General features: G+C 33.1%; 1 protein-coding gene across 3 annotated transcripts in view; it reads right to left on the reverse strand.

The window, feature by feature from the left end:
• Positions 1–902: 902 nt before the first annotated feature.
• Positions 903–15,805, reverse strand: part of PHIP (PHIP subunit of CUL4-Ring ligase complex) — a 135,077-nt gene continuing 120,174 nt past the window's right edge. For 2 of the 3 annotated variants that reach the window (XM_081828573.1, XM_081828571.1), the window contains exons 36-40: positions 13,045–13,197; positions 11,993–12,156; positions 11,282–11,541; positions 10,579–10,776; positions 903–6,410 (exon numbers count right to left, since the gene is read on the reverse strand). In XM_081828573.1, coding sequence (XP_081684699.1) covers positions 5,773–6,410; positions 10,579–10,776; positions 11,282–11,541; positions 11,993–12,156; positions 13,045–13,197 — 1,413 coding nt within the window. In that variant the 3' untranslated portion in view covers positions 903–5,772. The remainder of the gene's footprint in view (positions 6,411–10,578; positions 10,777–11,281; positions 11,542–11,992; positions 12,157–13,044; positions 13,198–15,805) is intronic. The other variant, XM_081828572.1, reaches the window with a different exon arrangement.

The raw sequence follows: 15,805 nt of genomic DNA on the forward strand, positions 1-15,805 counted from the left end.
GATGCGGGGCTCGATCCCAGGACCCTGGGATCATGACCTGAGCCGAAGGCAGACGCTTAACGACTGAGCCACCCAGGCGACCCTTAAACAAAATTTCTTAGGGAGAAATGATCATTAACAGCACAAAATCACAAATCATCCCATTTATCTGCTTAATCTGAATTGTCATTTGTTATAGCCCTATGTATTCTTTATGCTAAAATTGGGATTCTTAGGAAGTAAAAAATGTATGCCAATCTGAACTTCTAGGAAAACAGCAATCTTTCACAAATCTTATTTTGTATTAACTGCTTAACAAGTGAAAATTTTCAACATTCCATCATTTTTTTTGCAGGAATTTTACTTCACATTTTGAAAAAAATACACAAACTGTTCCTTTGAATTCTCTTAGAAATACCTGAATATATTTATCACCCAGTAAAATAACTTGCACTAGTAAATTAGTAAAATTGTTTTATTAAATGTACGTATTAAAAGGCAAGTGACTTGGGGTGCCTGGGTGGCTGTCAGTTAAGCGACACACTCTTGGTTTCAGCTCAGGTCATGATCTCAGGGTGGTGAGATCAAGTCCCAAGTTGGGCTCTGCTCACCACAGAGTCTCCTTGAAATTCTCTCTCTCCCTCTCCCTGTACTCCCTTTTGCTCACTGAGGTGCGCATGTGGACATGCTCTCTCTCAAATAAACAAAATCTTTAAAAAAAAAGGCCAGGGACTTATTTTCAACCTTTGGTTATTTTGGAATTAGGGTACCCACAACTGGTTAGTAACTTTAACATTCTGCTAAATAGGGCATTTACATAATAGCTCTTTTGGTACAGTGCCTGTTGAAATGATGCACTTAGTGCTAATGTGTTACCTCCCCCCTCCCCCCAAAAAGCAAATAAATCAGGAGGCTCTACAAAATAGCTTAGAAAAACAAGTTTTCTATTTATTTAAAAATAAGTTTGTAGTTACTACATTGCAGGGACAGGAATTCTTACACATACATTCTAGTTTGTATAAAAGGATTCAAAGAATTATGCATCAAAACTAACATAGAAAGTGTCCACATAACAGTAAAGAAAGGTCCAATCAATATGTACAAAAAGAAAGGGCACTGCTATTCTGGTGTGAGACTGCCATTTATAACATGATACTCCAGGTTTCTGGAAGGAAAAAAACAAAAACCTTAATAAAGCTAAATAATTTGTCTTTAAACTCTGTGTTACTTATTACATACAACAGATTTGCTTGTGTTTAACATTGTTTTCTGTACAAAATAAGTATAATTTTAATTTGAAAATGTGTCAGTTTCAACTTTAACCCTCTAGGTCAGTTACTTTTAAAAAATTGAGCTACATTCTACACGTCTAAATATCGTGTGACAGGATTTAACAGTTTTCTAAAGGATCTTTAATAAAGACCTCATCTTCTTGCAGTTTTAATATGGTCCAAAAATGTAACTTTGTATTTTGCCTCCATTTATAGTTTACCATTGTGATTAATCAACACACACAATCTTAAAAGTAATGAGCATGTGTGTGCCTCTCTGCATCATATCGTGTGTACTATATATCATCTCAAACCTATTCTCTTAGCTCCTTAAATGTAGAAACTCATAGCCACCCACTATTAATGTATTTGGTTTTGTGCCATATAAAGGTTAATTTCCTGATGATTTTATCTGCATTAAAAAAGTATTTCAACACAGAGCTATCAAAACTAAAAATAATATATATTTATAGCTCATAATATTTTCTAGTTGTTTTACTGCAGTGTGTACAAGATTTATCTCTGGAGCGTCAAAAGTGGTACTTACAGTCTTCTGACTCAATTTGACCTCTTCTTGGTTACTGTACATAGTACAAAATATCATCTGTAGTGCTTAGCTCAGTATAATTAAGAACATAAGTAGTTTCTTAGTAAACTTAGTTCAAATCACTTGGAAATTTGGGGAACTGAGGGGAAGTGCAAGGAGGAAAGTAAGGAAAAGGTGTATTTTTCTAATTTTAATAGGAAAATAAATTCTCACCTAAATATAACTAAACCACATCACAACCTGTTATGTAAAAAATACTTTCTTAAATACTTTTTTTAGTATGGGGACAATTCACAGAACATAAAATTAATTCCCCTTTTATGACTTTTAAAATCATGTATTTCCTGCATATAAGGAGAATGCTTATAGCCCTTTAAACACTCAAGTATCTTGGTCCTTTCAACCTACTTAAAAATAAATTTCAGGTGAACAAAAACATTCAGAATAACAATTTGTTTTCATTAGATAGAAAACAAAATCAAAATTGCTTCCAATTGACATGTGAGAGATACATAGGTATGTATGGATAAAATGGAATGCTAGAATTAAATACTATTAACTAGAGGAACTAATTTATAAGTCAGATTTTTAAAACATGTAAATGTGAATATCACATAAGCAAAAATGTTACTTGAATACATTTGTTAAAACGTCTGATTAACATACTACACTGCAGGTAAGGGGCAGTTCTAGATGTTAACACAACTGCTGCATGAGGATCTTTTTGCAGACCAGTCTATCTTATGCAATTCACTTCCAAGTGATATTAAATCCAGCTAAACTCGTATCTCAGATGTGACATGATCAAGCTCACGATTATTCTATAGTTATTCTAATTAAAGGAGGAAGATACTTTCATAACAATGTTAACAAATAGTCTTCAGATTTGTGAAGCTCTGCCAATAATAAAAACAATGGAAACAAGACCAACATTCTTTAGTACATAAATTTATGCAGAAAACAGTCTAATGACATAATAGCAGATTGCAAATGATAAAATTTTAAGAAGGTATGTATCTATTGCCCAGAGTTGTGAGGCTGTAATTAAACTGAATGTTTAAACTGCTCATTTGCAACATTTTATAACTTTATAAGATTTGATTGGGACTGGAGACTGTTGGGGTGGAGAGAATATTAGGGTTAGGGACTTAAAAATATATAAATTGATTTATATTTTCCATGTATTCTGAAACTTTCAATAAACTTGAGGTTTCTATTGCTCACCTAAGAAAACTGCCAACATTTCCTTTTGGCCTACAAAGAGTACATACATGGTGTCACTGTCTCAAAGAGGATATTTTTCCAGTAGTTTTGATATTTGGTCAAACAGAACAAAAATATGACTTAAATTTCTCAATTCAACTTTTACAATGTATAGAAGCTAAATTATAAAAATATAAAATCTAAATATATCTGGTATTACGAATACGTTTTTAAGTGTTTCAATTACAAAGAATCTGAATCCAAGCCATTTTTGCTTTACTAAGAAACCAGTGTCTAATGATGTCCAAATAAGGTCATAAATATACAGTGTCTTTAGAACAGGAACAGTACATTTACTTGTTGCAGGTAAGATGGTAAATATTCATTTCTTTGCTCAAGAGTTAGAACCAATCCATACATCATACTAGAGGTATATTCCACTCTAAGACTGTGTACGCTCTTCCTTTTTCTGTACACACCTTAAAACTATACATGTAATTTTTACAAAAATGGATTTATAGTCTATTATTTTTTTCCAACACAATGCAGATAACATCAGGAAATTACATGTTTCAAATAGATTGCCTTCAAAAGCAACACATTACTTTAATGACTTAAATCTCAAACATACACATTATTCTCAATAATGGTGTAACTGAAAGACTCACTTTACTATACAACCAAGCCATCCATTTCTGCATTATGAAGAGTTTAACTACTGAATTTTAATTATATAGTTAAATATATTTGTTAGAAAAAAATAAATATACAAAAACCTGAAAAATTTGAAATTATTTCTCAACTGCAAAATCTCAGCAATCCAGTTAAGATCTGGAAAATGGTTTACTTAATTTCACAGGAGGATTTCTGTACAAATTTAGTTACAAATGATCTAAAAAGCCCAAATGCATCACTTTCCATTGTTCTTCAATACAATTAAATGACGGCTAACATTTATCCCTATCAGAAACAAGTAAAGAAATAATTATGTAATGTATTTTGCCAAGGTTCAATTAAAGACTTTATTTTTCTACATCAGGGTCATGCTGATACATATTTTCCCATCCTCAGTTTTTAAAAATGTAGTATCTGAAAATTTTGGTTACATTTTTGTACCATACCAGTCCTCAGAAAATACTACATTCTTTAAACTTTTTAAAAAATGGACAATAATTTTTAAACAATAGAAATGGCATTTATGTTGGTTTTTAAGGTATAAAATAACTAACTGTACCATAAACAAATAAATAACTGCTTTCCTTTTCCATAGCAGTACATATAGCAATACATTCTCCTAAGTCATATAGTTATCATTTACAATAGACAACTTAATTTTACTAATGATGCAAAAAATAATAGAATACAAGGCACAATCATTAAATGGAATTTTTCTTTAGGGTGTATACTGACATACCAGCGTGATAAGGATACCATAAAAAGTGCAGAAAAAACACAATGTGCAATGAGACCACTGTATAAAACATGATTGCATAAAAAGTGATTTGGCCTATTTTAACCTTTAATAATTGAAAATAACCAATCTTCCCCTTAAAATTAAACTATAAAGTATGACATTTTAAAATTATTTTTATTCTACCACTATCTAAAAAATCCTGAAAAAAGAATTTATACCTGGGTAATAGTATATAAGTATGTGTTTGTATATATATTTAATTATACCCATTTATCAATATATACACATACACACACAGACACATTTCTTTGTTAAGTCATTTTAGCCTATTAGATATGTCTAAAGTTTAGAAACGACATCAATCCAGATCAACAAGTAAACATCAAATCCCATACCTTTTTCCTGTATTTTCCTTGAATCCTTTAACCACTTAAACATTTTCTCTAAAACATCTCTGTCAAAGGACCCACCAGTGCATTATTTTCTACTATTAAGTACCAAAAAAAAGATACATCTCAGCATAACTCTTTTTAATAACGTGCTCTTTAGAATAATATATAGCCTTTCCAATATTGAAAAGTGTATGCTGTCCTGACAGTCAAAAAAGGCTTTCCACTGCACTGATTCTCAGTCTTTGGCACAATAAACAGAGATTGAGTGATTGATATAAGAATCAAGGTCTGAAAAATTAGACAGTCAAATGTTTTCCAATGTGGATATGTTTCCTTTTCATAAGTACATTTTCTCTTACGTTTGGCAGAAATGGAATACAGCAAAAGCCTTGTCTAGATTCTTTGTAGATGAACATTCTATAATTAAAATTAAACTTTTTAGGGTATCAAATGGTGGGAATTTTATATTTATCTTTAGAGGAAACACACTTCTTAATTTACTGCTACTCTGGTAACATCTGTCTTCCTAGGGGCACGACTTCTGTATCCATAGAAATGTACCTGGCTTGGTCAAAAATAATTCATTTTAACATGAAATGCTCTATCACTAGGAATATTATGCTCCTCAAGAGTGTAGCAGAACTGTCTTTTCCAGAAATAAACTGGGAATTCATTATAGGTCCTCAATTTCTTTTGTTTCAAACAGTGAATGAAATGAATGTTGAAATGCATAACCTACCTAAGGGCAATAAATAGCAAACATTTAAAATATATATGTATATATTTATATATATATATATATTCATTTAAAGAAGTGAAGTGTCTTGTAAGTTTGTTTGTTTTTTTGCAAATCAAATCATAACATTCCCTAATCCACCATAGCAGCAAGGAAGCAGAAGCCTTAGTTCTACATATTCCTTAACTGTACCTACTTTATGATTTTGAAGGAAAATATTTTGGTACAAGTTACCAACCAATTAAATTAGCTTTTGCTTTTTCAGTCAACTTTCGGACTCGTCCTCTACTAGAAGTTCCGAAAGTCAAAGAGGTGTCTTCGAACAACAGCTGCCTTTGCTCCTCTTCAGAATCCTCCTCATTATAGAAAGCTGTCCTTCGACCTTGGTTTCTAGTTCTCATGTGGGGCTCAGAGCCTTTAAGTTCCTCAAACTCTTCTTCCTCATCCATAGGATCATCTGTCTTTCTTCGGTTACTTCTCCTTAGCATTTTAACACTTGTAGGAACTATGAGATCTGAATCTAGTTTTTGTGTCTTCATCTTCCTTTTCGGTTTTCTGCCTCCACGACTTTTCTTCTGTAACAAATCCTCCTTTACAGTATTAGTTTCAGAAAGAAAACTGCATGTTGAAGAAGGAACTACTTCATCTCTGATTGAATGTACATTATTTTGCTCTGAATTTTCTGGCTTTGCATACTGTAGCTTTTTGGGCTTTCTACCCCTTTTCTTGTGTGTAACTTCACCACTGTTGGTATTAACTTCTACCTTAGGCTTCCTTCCAGGTCCTCTCTTCACAAGTTTGGATGGCTGCCCTCCATGGCCATTTACTTGAATGCTTCCTGGTATGAGAGCATTGTTCTTACAATCTGCTAAAAAGGAACAACAGCACACTTAATATATGGAATTGCGTTTTTTACTTGACCCTCAAACTAGTCATTAAGGACATTGCTATACTTATGTAATAACATAATTCTAATTTTTGTTTTTACTAAAATGAGAAGAACCACCACCAAAGGCTGAGAGTTTAATGATCTTATTTTCTACTTGAAACTCACAGAGGAGGAAAGATCCTCAATGAAATCATTAATGACCTCACATGAGGGAAATGAAACTCAGAACAAATAAATAACCTGTTAATACTATAAATTATGATCGAGCTGGGGATCAGCCAAGACTTCTTATTCCACTATTACCTTTACTACATGCTCTAATATAAAAGCATTGTTTCCATTACACAAAATGACCCTGTATACTTGTATGCAGCTTAGCAACCACAAAGAACTTTGTTTACCTCATTAAAAAGTCTCCTGTATTCCTACCTTTAAGCAGCTCAATTATGGAAAATGATCTTAGTATAAAATCCATGACATTTTAACTTGGTAATCTGAATACATAAGCATATCATCCTTTCTACTTACCTCTAATCACTTTTTCCTACTAGGGATGGAATAAAAAGGGACTATCAAGACTGGAATGATTCTCACTCTTATTTGATCCCTTTTTGGATGTGATCATCATATCCTCTTCTAGTATCACAGAAGAGTTTACAGTCTAAACATTTCCTTATGTCCCTTAGAAGTAAAAGGGACCTCCTCTTGTAGTAATCCTACCACATAAGAAGTTTCAGAGTACATCTACTGGAGTAATTTACATCAATTATTCTCCAGAAAAACTACCATGCCTTTGATATTCTTCATCTGTCCTAACTATAAGAGTAGAAACAAGTTACTCTTGGTCATGAACTAGGTTCTCAGAATTGTTTAAAAAGGATGAAATAAACAACAGCAGTTTTCTTCACTCACAGGCTCTTTGAAATAGTCCTATATCCTTATGTAATTGAATGGCAAACAACTGATTTATTATCATAAGCAGTACTAACTCCATGTATCAATCAAATCTATTATGTATGCCACCATTATAATTGTAACAAATTCCATGATAAAGGTTATTATGCTTTGTAAAAAAAAAATCAGAAAAATTAATCTAGAGATCAAATTCTAAATCTACAGGATCTAGAGGTCATGATGAACTGCCCTTCTGTGTTAAAAAAAAATGCTATTACCCCATCAGATGAAGGAAAAAGGTGATAAACATGTATTACCATTAACTTTTTCCTTCAAAGTTCTGAGATTTTTTTGTTTGGTTGTGATGGGTGATCTGCAATGCAGTATTCTAGAGGAAATCCATAAAGAGATGAAAACTGCTTTTAAAGTGAATGCTTCTTCATAATGTTCATAATGGAATTTTTTTGGTCATAGGTTTGAATTACACTTCATAAGTATCACAGAAAAAAATCAAGGTCACAAGAGGTCAGAGGCAGAAGGAAAAGGCAAAACCCTCATTTCCTGACCCCCAGAGTACAAATAATTTTCTTTAGTGGTTTTCTGGCATAATGAAGGAAAGGGGAACAGGGAGAAATGTAGTGTCTGTGTGTGTCTGTGTGTGTGTGTGTGTATGAATAAAGTAATTATTTTTTCTAACACACAATTACACTTAACCTGTCTAAGGATTCTATACATCTTGTTTTACATTAAGACTACTGACAAGGAATCTTAAGATCCAGTCCATGTACCCACTATAGAAATTCTATAGTGTGACTTCAAGGACTCCATGAACTTCTTGAAATGGTCCAAATTTTGTGTGAATACACCTATATGCATTTCCTGGGGGAAAGAACTACAGGTTTCATCAACATTACAAAGCAATACATAAACTAAAAAGGTTAAGAACTAATGCAGCTCTATGTGGATCTGTGTTCAGTAAGGTAGTTACTAACCATGTGGCTACTGAGCACTTGAAACACAGCTATGCAATTAAGGAACTGAATTTTTAATTAAATTTAAATGTGAATACTGGAGCATTGTACATTTTGAAATACTGATTTCATGTTGAAATATTTTGGACATAATGGAGTAAATAATTAAAATTGGTAATTTCACCTGTTATTATTGCATGTAGTAGCTACTAGAAAACTTAAACCATGTATATGTCATGGTTTATATTTCCACTGGACAGCACTGCCTCTTGATTCTAATAGTTAATCCAGGTGTCAATATTTATGTAATAAGTCATTATTAATGACTTACTAGCTTATTGTATTTCTATACCGTACTGGTAACTCTTGTATATTTGTGATACTCAAAACTTATATCTCCCTATCATAATGTTAGAACCAATTCACTATATACATTTGATTTTTGTAGGGTTCAAAGTGACAGAGGCAAGGCCAATATACTATACAAAACTTTTAATTCAGTTCAGAAAGGAAGCAAATATAAAAATATAAAACACTCATATATACAAAGTCATCTGCTTCTTTATTCAGTACATGTGTTGCCCAAGTGAGCACATTTGCTTCTTTATTCAAACACTTACTGTCCATTATATACTAAGTATAGGTGATTAGAAAAAGTAATTAAACAGGAGTTCAGATTCTACTGGATACAGACACATGTAAAGAATACTCTACCACAAAAAGCAATGAACAGGGTGTTCTGGGAACATAAAAGATGAAGTGCTTGATTCGGTCTAAAGAACCCAAGAAGCAGCTTCCTAGAGTAGATGCTATTTCAAAGTGAGACTTGAAAGGTTCACGAAACCATTAAATTGGGAGGAAAAAAAGACATTCCAAATAAAGAAGAAAAGGGCAATGAAAATTCTGGGACTTCCAAGTTGTAGGATAGCTGGCACATAAAAAAGAGAAAGTAAAGAAAGCTGGAATGTTAGGCAACAGCCAAGTAATGAAGAGTCTTATATAACAGGCAAAAACATTAAAACTGATTCCACATGATTTGAAAGCAGGGAAGGATTTGAAGTGTGTGTGTGGGCATGCGTGCACAAGATGTGCTGGAGATAAATAAATGATGAGAAAGATCAATTTTGCACAATGTGGAAGATGGACTGGGTAAGGAAGAGCCAAGAACGGAAACAGTGAGACCAGTTAGGAAACTAGGACAATAGTCCAGGTGAGAAATTATGTAGGCCTGAATTAAGAACACAGAAGTGAGAGGAGGAATGGATTTCAGAGATATTAAGGAAGCAGAAATAACAAGAACTAATGACTATGAAGTAGATCTGGAAGAGAAGGCCAGATGATTCCCTCATTTTAAGTTTATGCAGGGGGTAGATCCCAACGCCATTCATCAAAAAGAGAATGTATCAGTAGAAAAATTAAATTTTGAGAGGTTGCTGAGGAGAATGTTCATGAGGAAACTGTTTAAGCGTACTTCAGAAGTCATGATACAAAATGCTTATTTTTGAGCTGCTTACTGCTAACAAGCCATAATTCTTTTAACATGTCACAGGATGTATTATATCAGTTACTTTCTCCATTTTTCAAACAAAGTCTTTATAATGAAAATCTGCAGATGCAAGAATCTGGAAGCTTAACTCTAAAGGGTTAAAAGTTGTATGACAGAATAGAGGTTGGGCTGTTGTCTACCCTAATGAGTTACTATTTAGTGAAGGGCAGTGTGCTGAATTTTGTGATGTAAGAACTTAATTTTTCTAGAAAAGTAAAGACTGCTACACTGGGTTAATTAAATCCAATTTAATTTAAACTTCTTGAATACACTTTTTTTCTTTTTTTAAGATTTTATTTATTTGAAAGCGAGAGCCTGAGAGAGAGATCACAAACGGGGGGAAGGGGTAGAGGGAGAAGACAGGGAGCCCCTTCCGAGCCAAAGGCAAAGACTGAGCCACCCAGGCGCCCCTGAATACACTTTTTAAGGTGTTGTAATAATGAAGTCAGAACTATTTAATTTACAGTACTAAAAGCCTTTGATTCTAGAATTTGTTTTTATTTCCATATAGCAATTTTTATGGCTTTTAATTTAAAGTTTAATGACAATACAGTTTGCTTTGGGCACAAAGCTGCAAATCAAGAGATGTCTCACTGAATGTATCAACTAGTACAGAACGTGTGACTTTTAAATGGGCAATCTAATAAAAAGTGGATATAAATGCTACCTCTGACAAAAAGCATCATTTTTAAGAAATACCTACTATGTATCTTGGAAGATACAAATAACACCTTACCTTGCTCAATGATAGGTGATGACTTTGTAAGAGTGGATGTTTTTGAGAGTACAGATGATTTCACTTTACGTTTGACTGGCTTTTCCTTTTCCATGTTTTCTTTCGCAGAATTATTCCTAGTGCCATGACTGATACTGGATTGACCAGGGCTTGAAAGAGTATTCAAGGTTTTGGAATGTTTCACAGAATTCTCTAGAACTAAAACACACACAAACACACACACACACGATTAAAAACTAAGAGTTATTTAACCTAAAAACAAGCAAGGAGGTTGGGATTATTTCTAACCTGAATTGCTTTAATTAGCCAAAAGGATAAAACCTAGGAGTTGCTTAATGCTTCCTTAGGAAATTTACTTTCAAACAGGAAAAAGGAATACACAAATATACTCTTAACAGTTTAGACCTTTTTGACGCTGTCCAGTCACTTAAAGATTATGCCTTGGCAAATTGTTACCAAGTCTGGGTACCAGGATTTAAGTTCAGGCAGTCTGGATCAGAGTTGCCATTTTTAAGCATTACTGTACACTGACATTCCTAAACCTCAATTTTTTCTTATTAAAAACAAAACAAACAATAAAGAGAGGAAAACTAACACTGTCTGCTGGAATTTACTAAAACCCAGTATATCTCATTTGGCAAAATAAAAGCTTAAATTTAAAAATTACATATACTTCAATTTAGAAACTGTAACTGATTCTTACTTGTCTTCCCTGGCATTGCAGATGTATTAGCTTTTGAAATTAAAGTCTTTGCTGCTGAAGAAGTAGATGGCTGCTCAGTGGTAACTGGATCTATAACCACTCGATTGCTTCTGGTTCGAACTACAGAACTGGATTCTGTTTTACCATTTATCTGAGTGGCATTATGCCGTGGTGGTATTGTTCGTGTAGGTGTAGAGAATGGAGAGGTAGAGATATCGGACTTTAGCTGGGGTTTTAATGTCCTTTTTTTCCTTTCAGGGCTGTAAATAAAATAATATCATTAGTCATTCTTATAGCTTCATGTAGATGAATAAAATAGTTTTATACTGTTGGATTCAATATTTGTACTATTATGAAATATGTTAAAATATGAGATTTGTAGTGGATTTCATATGGTTGTGAGCCTTTGAAAGTGAATATTTAGTGAAGGACTGCCATAAATGCTACAGTTATATGACAGAAAGCATGATGCCATCACTATCCTAAAAATGCTGTTTTACTGTATAGATTTAGCAGTTTGAATTTAAGCACTTACACTAGTATAGCTTTAGTTAAAAGATTAAAAATCCTCCACATCTTAGGAACTTGCATGTCAAATATATCATTCTGCAATATAGGGAATAGTAAAGGAAGTATTAAAAAACACCGAGTTCTATCATTTAGATGACAAAGTTATAGATCAGTTGATGCTTTTTAAAATAAATCAAATACCTTGATGCAGCACTACTGGAAACAGAGCTGCTTCTGTTTCTTTTCTTCCTCCTTTTGGTTATTGTATTTCTTTTATGAAAACGAAGAGCAGATTTATAATCTGATAAAACTGAACTAATATGTTCTTCAAAGAATGCAGACAGGCGCAAACTCATGCTGTAAATCTGTGATAAGAAAAGAAGTGTTTAAACATTCCTCAAAGGAAAATGCCTGTTCAGTAAATATTAACATGTAACTTATTTTTCTAGCAAAAAGTTTTAACAATTTAAACATTACCTTTTCCCAATCTCTTTGGATGAAGAGCAAAACTAAAGCACTTTTACAATTAAACTATTTTTATATTTAGATTAGAAATATTCCAAGGTTTTAGATTCTTTTCTTTTTTTAAACATTTTAAGTAATCTCTACACCCAACAAAGACCTCAAACTTACAACCCCGAGATCAAGAGTTGCATGCTCTACCAACTAAACCAACCAGGCACCCCTCAAGATTTCAGAATCTTAGAGAAAAGCCTTAATATCAATTCCGATGGCTCATGTAGACAAAATTCCTGTGAACTCTATCACACTGAAACTCTCCCTGAGGTTCTGAACCTGTTTTCCATTGCTACTTAGAATTAGCACCTATTCTTTTTCATTTCATTTCCATATATCACCAGTTTGTGATGTCTTGTCTGCCCAAAGAGAGGTAAATGATAATTATAACTTTACTCATTTTTATAATTCATTCACAAAAATGCCTTTCCATTAATGCAAAAAACAGCTGGAAAAGTTAAGCCCACATAACCCTAATATATACCAGGACAATATGTATGTGATATGTGTTCAAGAAGACCATTCCTAAACATTAGTGACATCACTGTTATTTTATAGAAGGAAAGAAATAGAAAGATGTGAATTCTTTTTTCCACTAGGATACCATTAAGAACATAATAGAAAGTCTAAATTTTTATTAAATTTTGCTCTAAATTTTAATTAAAGCAACATAGTTACTTAACCTACTTTTCTACTGATTTCATTTAAACATAAATAAAAACAATTTAATTCTATACCCTTGATCTTTTGCTCGGTGTATAGGCTTTTGAATTGCTAAAAATAAGTCTGACATCTTTACATAATTCCATTGGTGACTCATAATTCCCAGCCTCTAAAGTTTCTCTAACAGTAGCAAAATCCATTGGAGTGTCAATGATGTCTCTGTAGTCCTAAGAGAAGAAAAAAAGGTGGTATTATTAACATCACTACCACAAAGTGTTACTACTCAGCACAGGGATTCACATACAATTTCTGTGATGAGTACAAGTCCTAGAACTTTTAATAATCCTTTATTTTCCTCATCAAGACTCCTTTTCTCTAATAATTTTTTTTCATGCCCTCTCCCTATTTTATCATTAACGGTGCTATTTTTCTTACATTATATATTTGTCTATCTGGCATCCATTGATCATAGGGCTAATTACATTAATTATATTTTTTTATTTTCTGTATTCCTGATGCTCTGATATTTTGGGTTCTTTACAGACCTGAGGAGAGACTGACCCTCCCAGGGCCAACCAATTCTTACTTCTTACAGATAGCAAAAAAGCTGCAATGAGAATACATCTTTCATATGTAAACCAACCATCTCCTTATCTAATTCCAACACACCAAGCCAGTATTTCCTCTGCCTTGAATTGTCCCAAGACTACTAGAGACCACCCCTATGCCCCCAAAGCCCACTGGAATTATTCAAACTAGCCAGTCCTGAAGTGTTTACCCTGCTCTGTCTTGCCTTTCTCATTGAAACCCCAATAAAGGCTCTGGCTTAAGCATTAAATGACAACATCTCTGGGACTTGTCAGCACAGTAAATTTCCTTTTAAGCCCCATACTCATTTCCTCCTGTGGCAGTGTTGACTATACCATATAATACCGTATATAACATGTACATTCTTAGAACAAATGGGTATTGCATTTTGTCAAATGCATTAATTGATATGATCATGTAATTTCTCTTAATATAAGTTACACTGACAGATTTTTGAATACTGAATGAGCCTTACAACCTTGGATAAAAACCCCGTTGGTCATGGTATAAAATCATTTTTATATATTGTTGAATTCTATTTGCTGATATTTTATTAAGAATATTTCCATTTTCTTCTTTTGTACTTTTTCTGGCCCAGTTTTAATATCAGGATAATACTGGTTTCATAGAATGAATGGAAAAGTAGTCTCTTCTGTATCTTGTAGAAAAGACTATGTAGAATTTGTGTTAATTCTTTAAACATTTGGTAGAATTAACCAGTGAAGACATCTGGACTTAAGAGATTTCTTTTTTGAAAGGTTTTAATTACAAATTAAATTTCCTTACTGGTTATAAGGCTATTCAAATGATCTCACACTGGGTGAGTTGTGGTAGTTTGTACTTTCAGAACTGGTCCATTTCATCTAAGACATCAAATCTGTATGTGTAGAGTTGCCTACAGTATTCCTTTATTATCCTTTTGATATCTACAGGGTCTGTAATGATCCTCTATTGCATTCCTGGTATTAGCAATTTGTGTCTTTTTTCTTTTTAGCTTTCTAAATCTTAACAGAGGTTTATCACTTTCATAGATCTTTTCCAAGAACCAGCTTTTGGTTTTATGGATTTTCTCTACTGTTTTTCTGTTTCAGTTTCATTTATTTCTGCTTTTTATATTTCCTGTCTTCTGCTCACTGTAAGTTAATTTTATTTTTATTTTTCTAGGTTGTTTTTTTTTTTTAAGATTTTATTTATTTATTTGACAGAGAGTGAGAGCAGGAGCAAAAGCAGGGGGAGTGGGAGAGGGAGAAGCAGGCTTCCCGCAGAGCAGGGAGCCCCATGTGGGGCTCGATCCCAGAACCCTGGAATCATGACCCAAGCCGAAGGCAGATCCTTAATGACTGAGCCACCCAGGTGCCCCTATTTTTCTAGGTTCTTGAGGAGAGAGCATGGGTTACTGATTTGAGACTTTCTCTCTTCTGATGTACCATTTAGTGCTATAAATTTCCCTGCATTGTTTTAGCCTCATCCTACAAATTTTGAAATGTTGTATTTTTATTTCAATGTGTTTTATTTCTCGTAAGACTTTGGTATCAAAAATTATTCAGAAGCATATTTATTTAGTTATCAATCAAGTGATTAGAGATTTTCCTGTTACTTTTATTTTTGGTTTGATTCCATTGTGGCTGGAAAACACACTGTATGGTTTCAATTACATTTGTCATTTTATTGTTTTCTGTCTGTTCTGTTGTTTTTAATTTTTTTCCCCAATCTTCCTGTGGGTTACTTGAACAGATTCCATTTGATTCATGCATTGTGTTTATGACTGTAACTCTGCTATAATTTTTTAAGTGGTTGCTCAGGTGTTTATAAAATATACAAAATTATCAAAATATACTGGTGTCACACAAAAAATGAAATTCAAAATGGATTAAATACCTAAATGTGAGACCTGAAACCATAAAAATCCTAGAAGAGAACACAGGCCTGTAATCTCTGCTACCAGCCATAACAGCATTTTTCTAGATATGTCTTCTGAGGTAAGGGAAACAAAAGCAAAAATAAACTATTGGGACTACATCAAAATAAAAAGCTTCTGCCCAGCGAAGGAAACAATCAACAAAACTAAAGGCAACCCATGGAATGGGAGAAGGTATTTGCAAATGACATCCAATAAAGGGTGAGTATCCAAAATATAAAAAAGAACTTATAAAACTCAACATCCTCAAAACAAATAATCTGATTAAATATTGGAAGAAGACATGAGCAGACATTTTTCTAAAGACATAAAGATGGCCAAGAGATACA

This window comes from Leptonychotes weddellii, chromosome 8 (assembly GCF_054177405.1).
Source record: "Leptonychotes weddellii isolate Sample4059 chromosome 8, ASM5417740v2, whole genome shotgun sequence".
NCBI classification, from domain to species: Eukaryota; Metazoa; Chordata; class Mammalia; order Carnivora; family Phocidae; genus Leptonychotes; species Leptonychotes weddellii.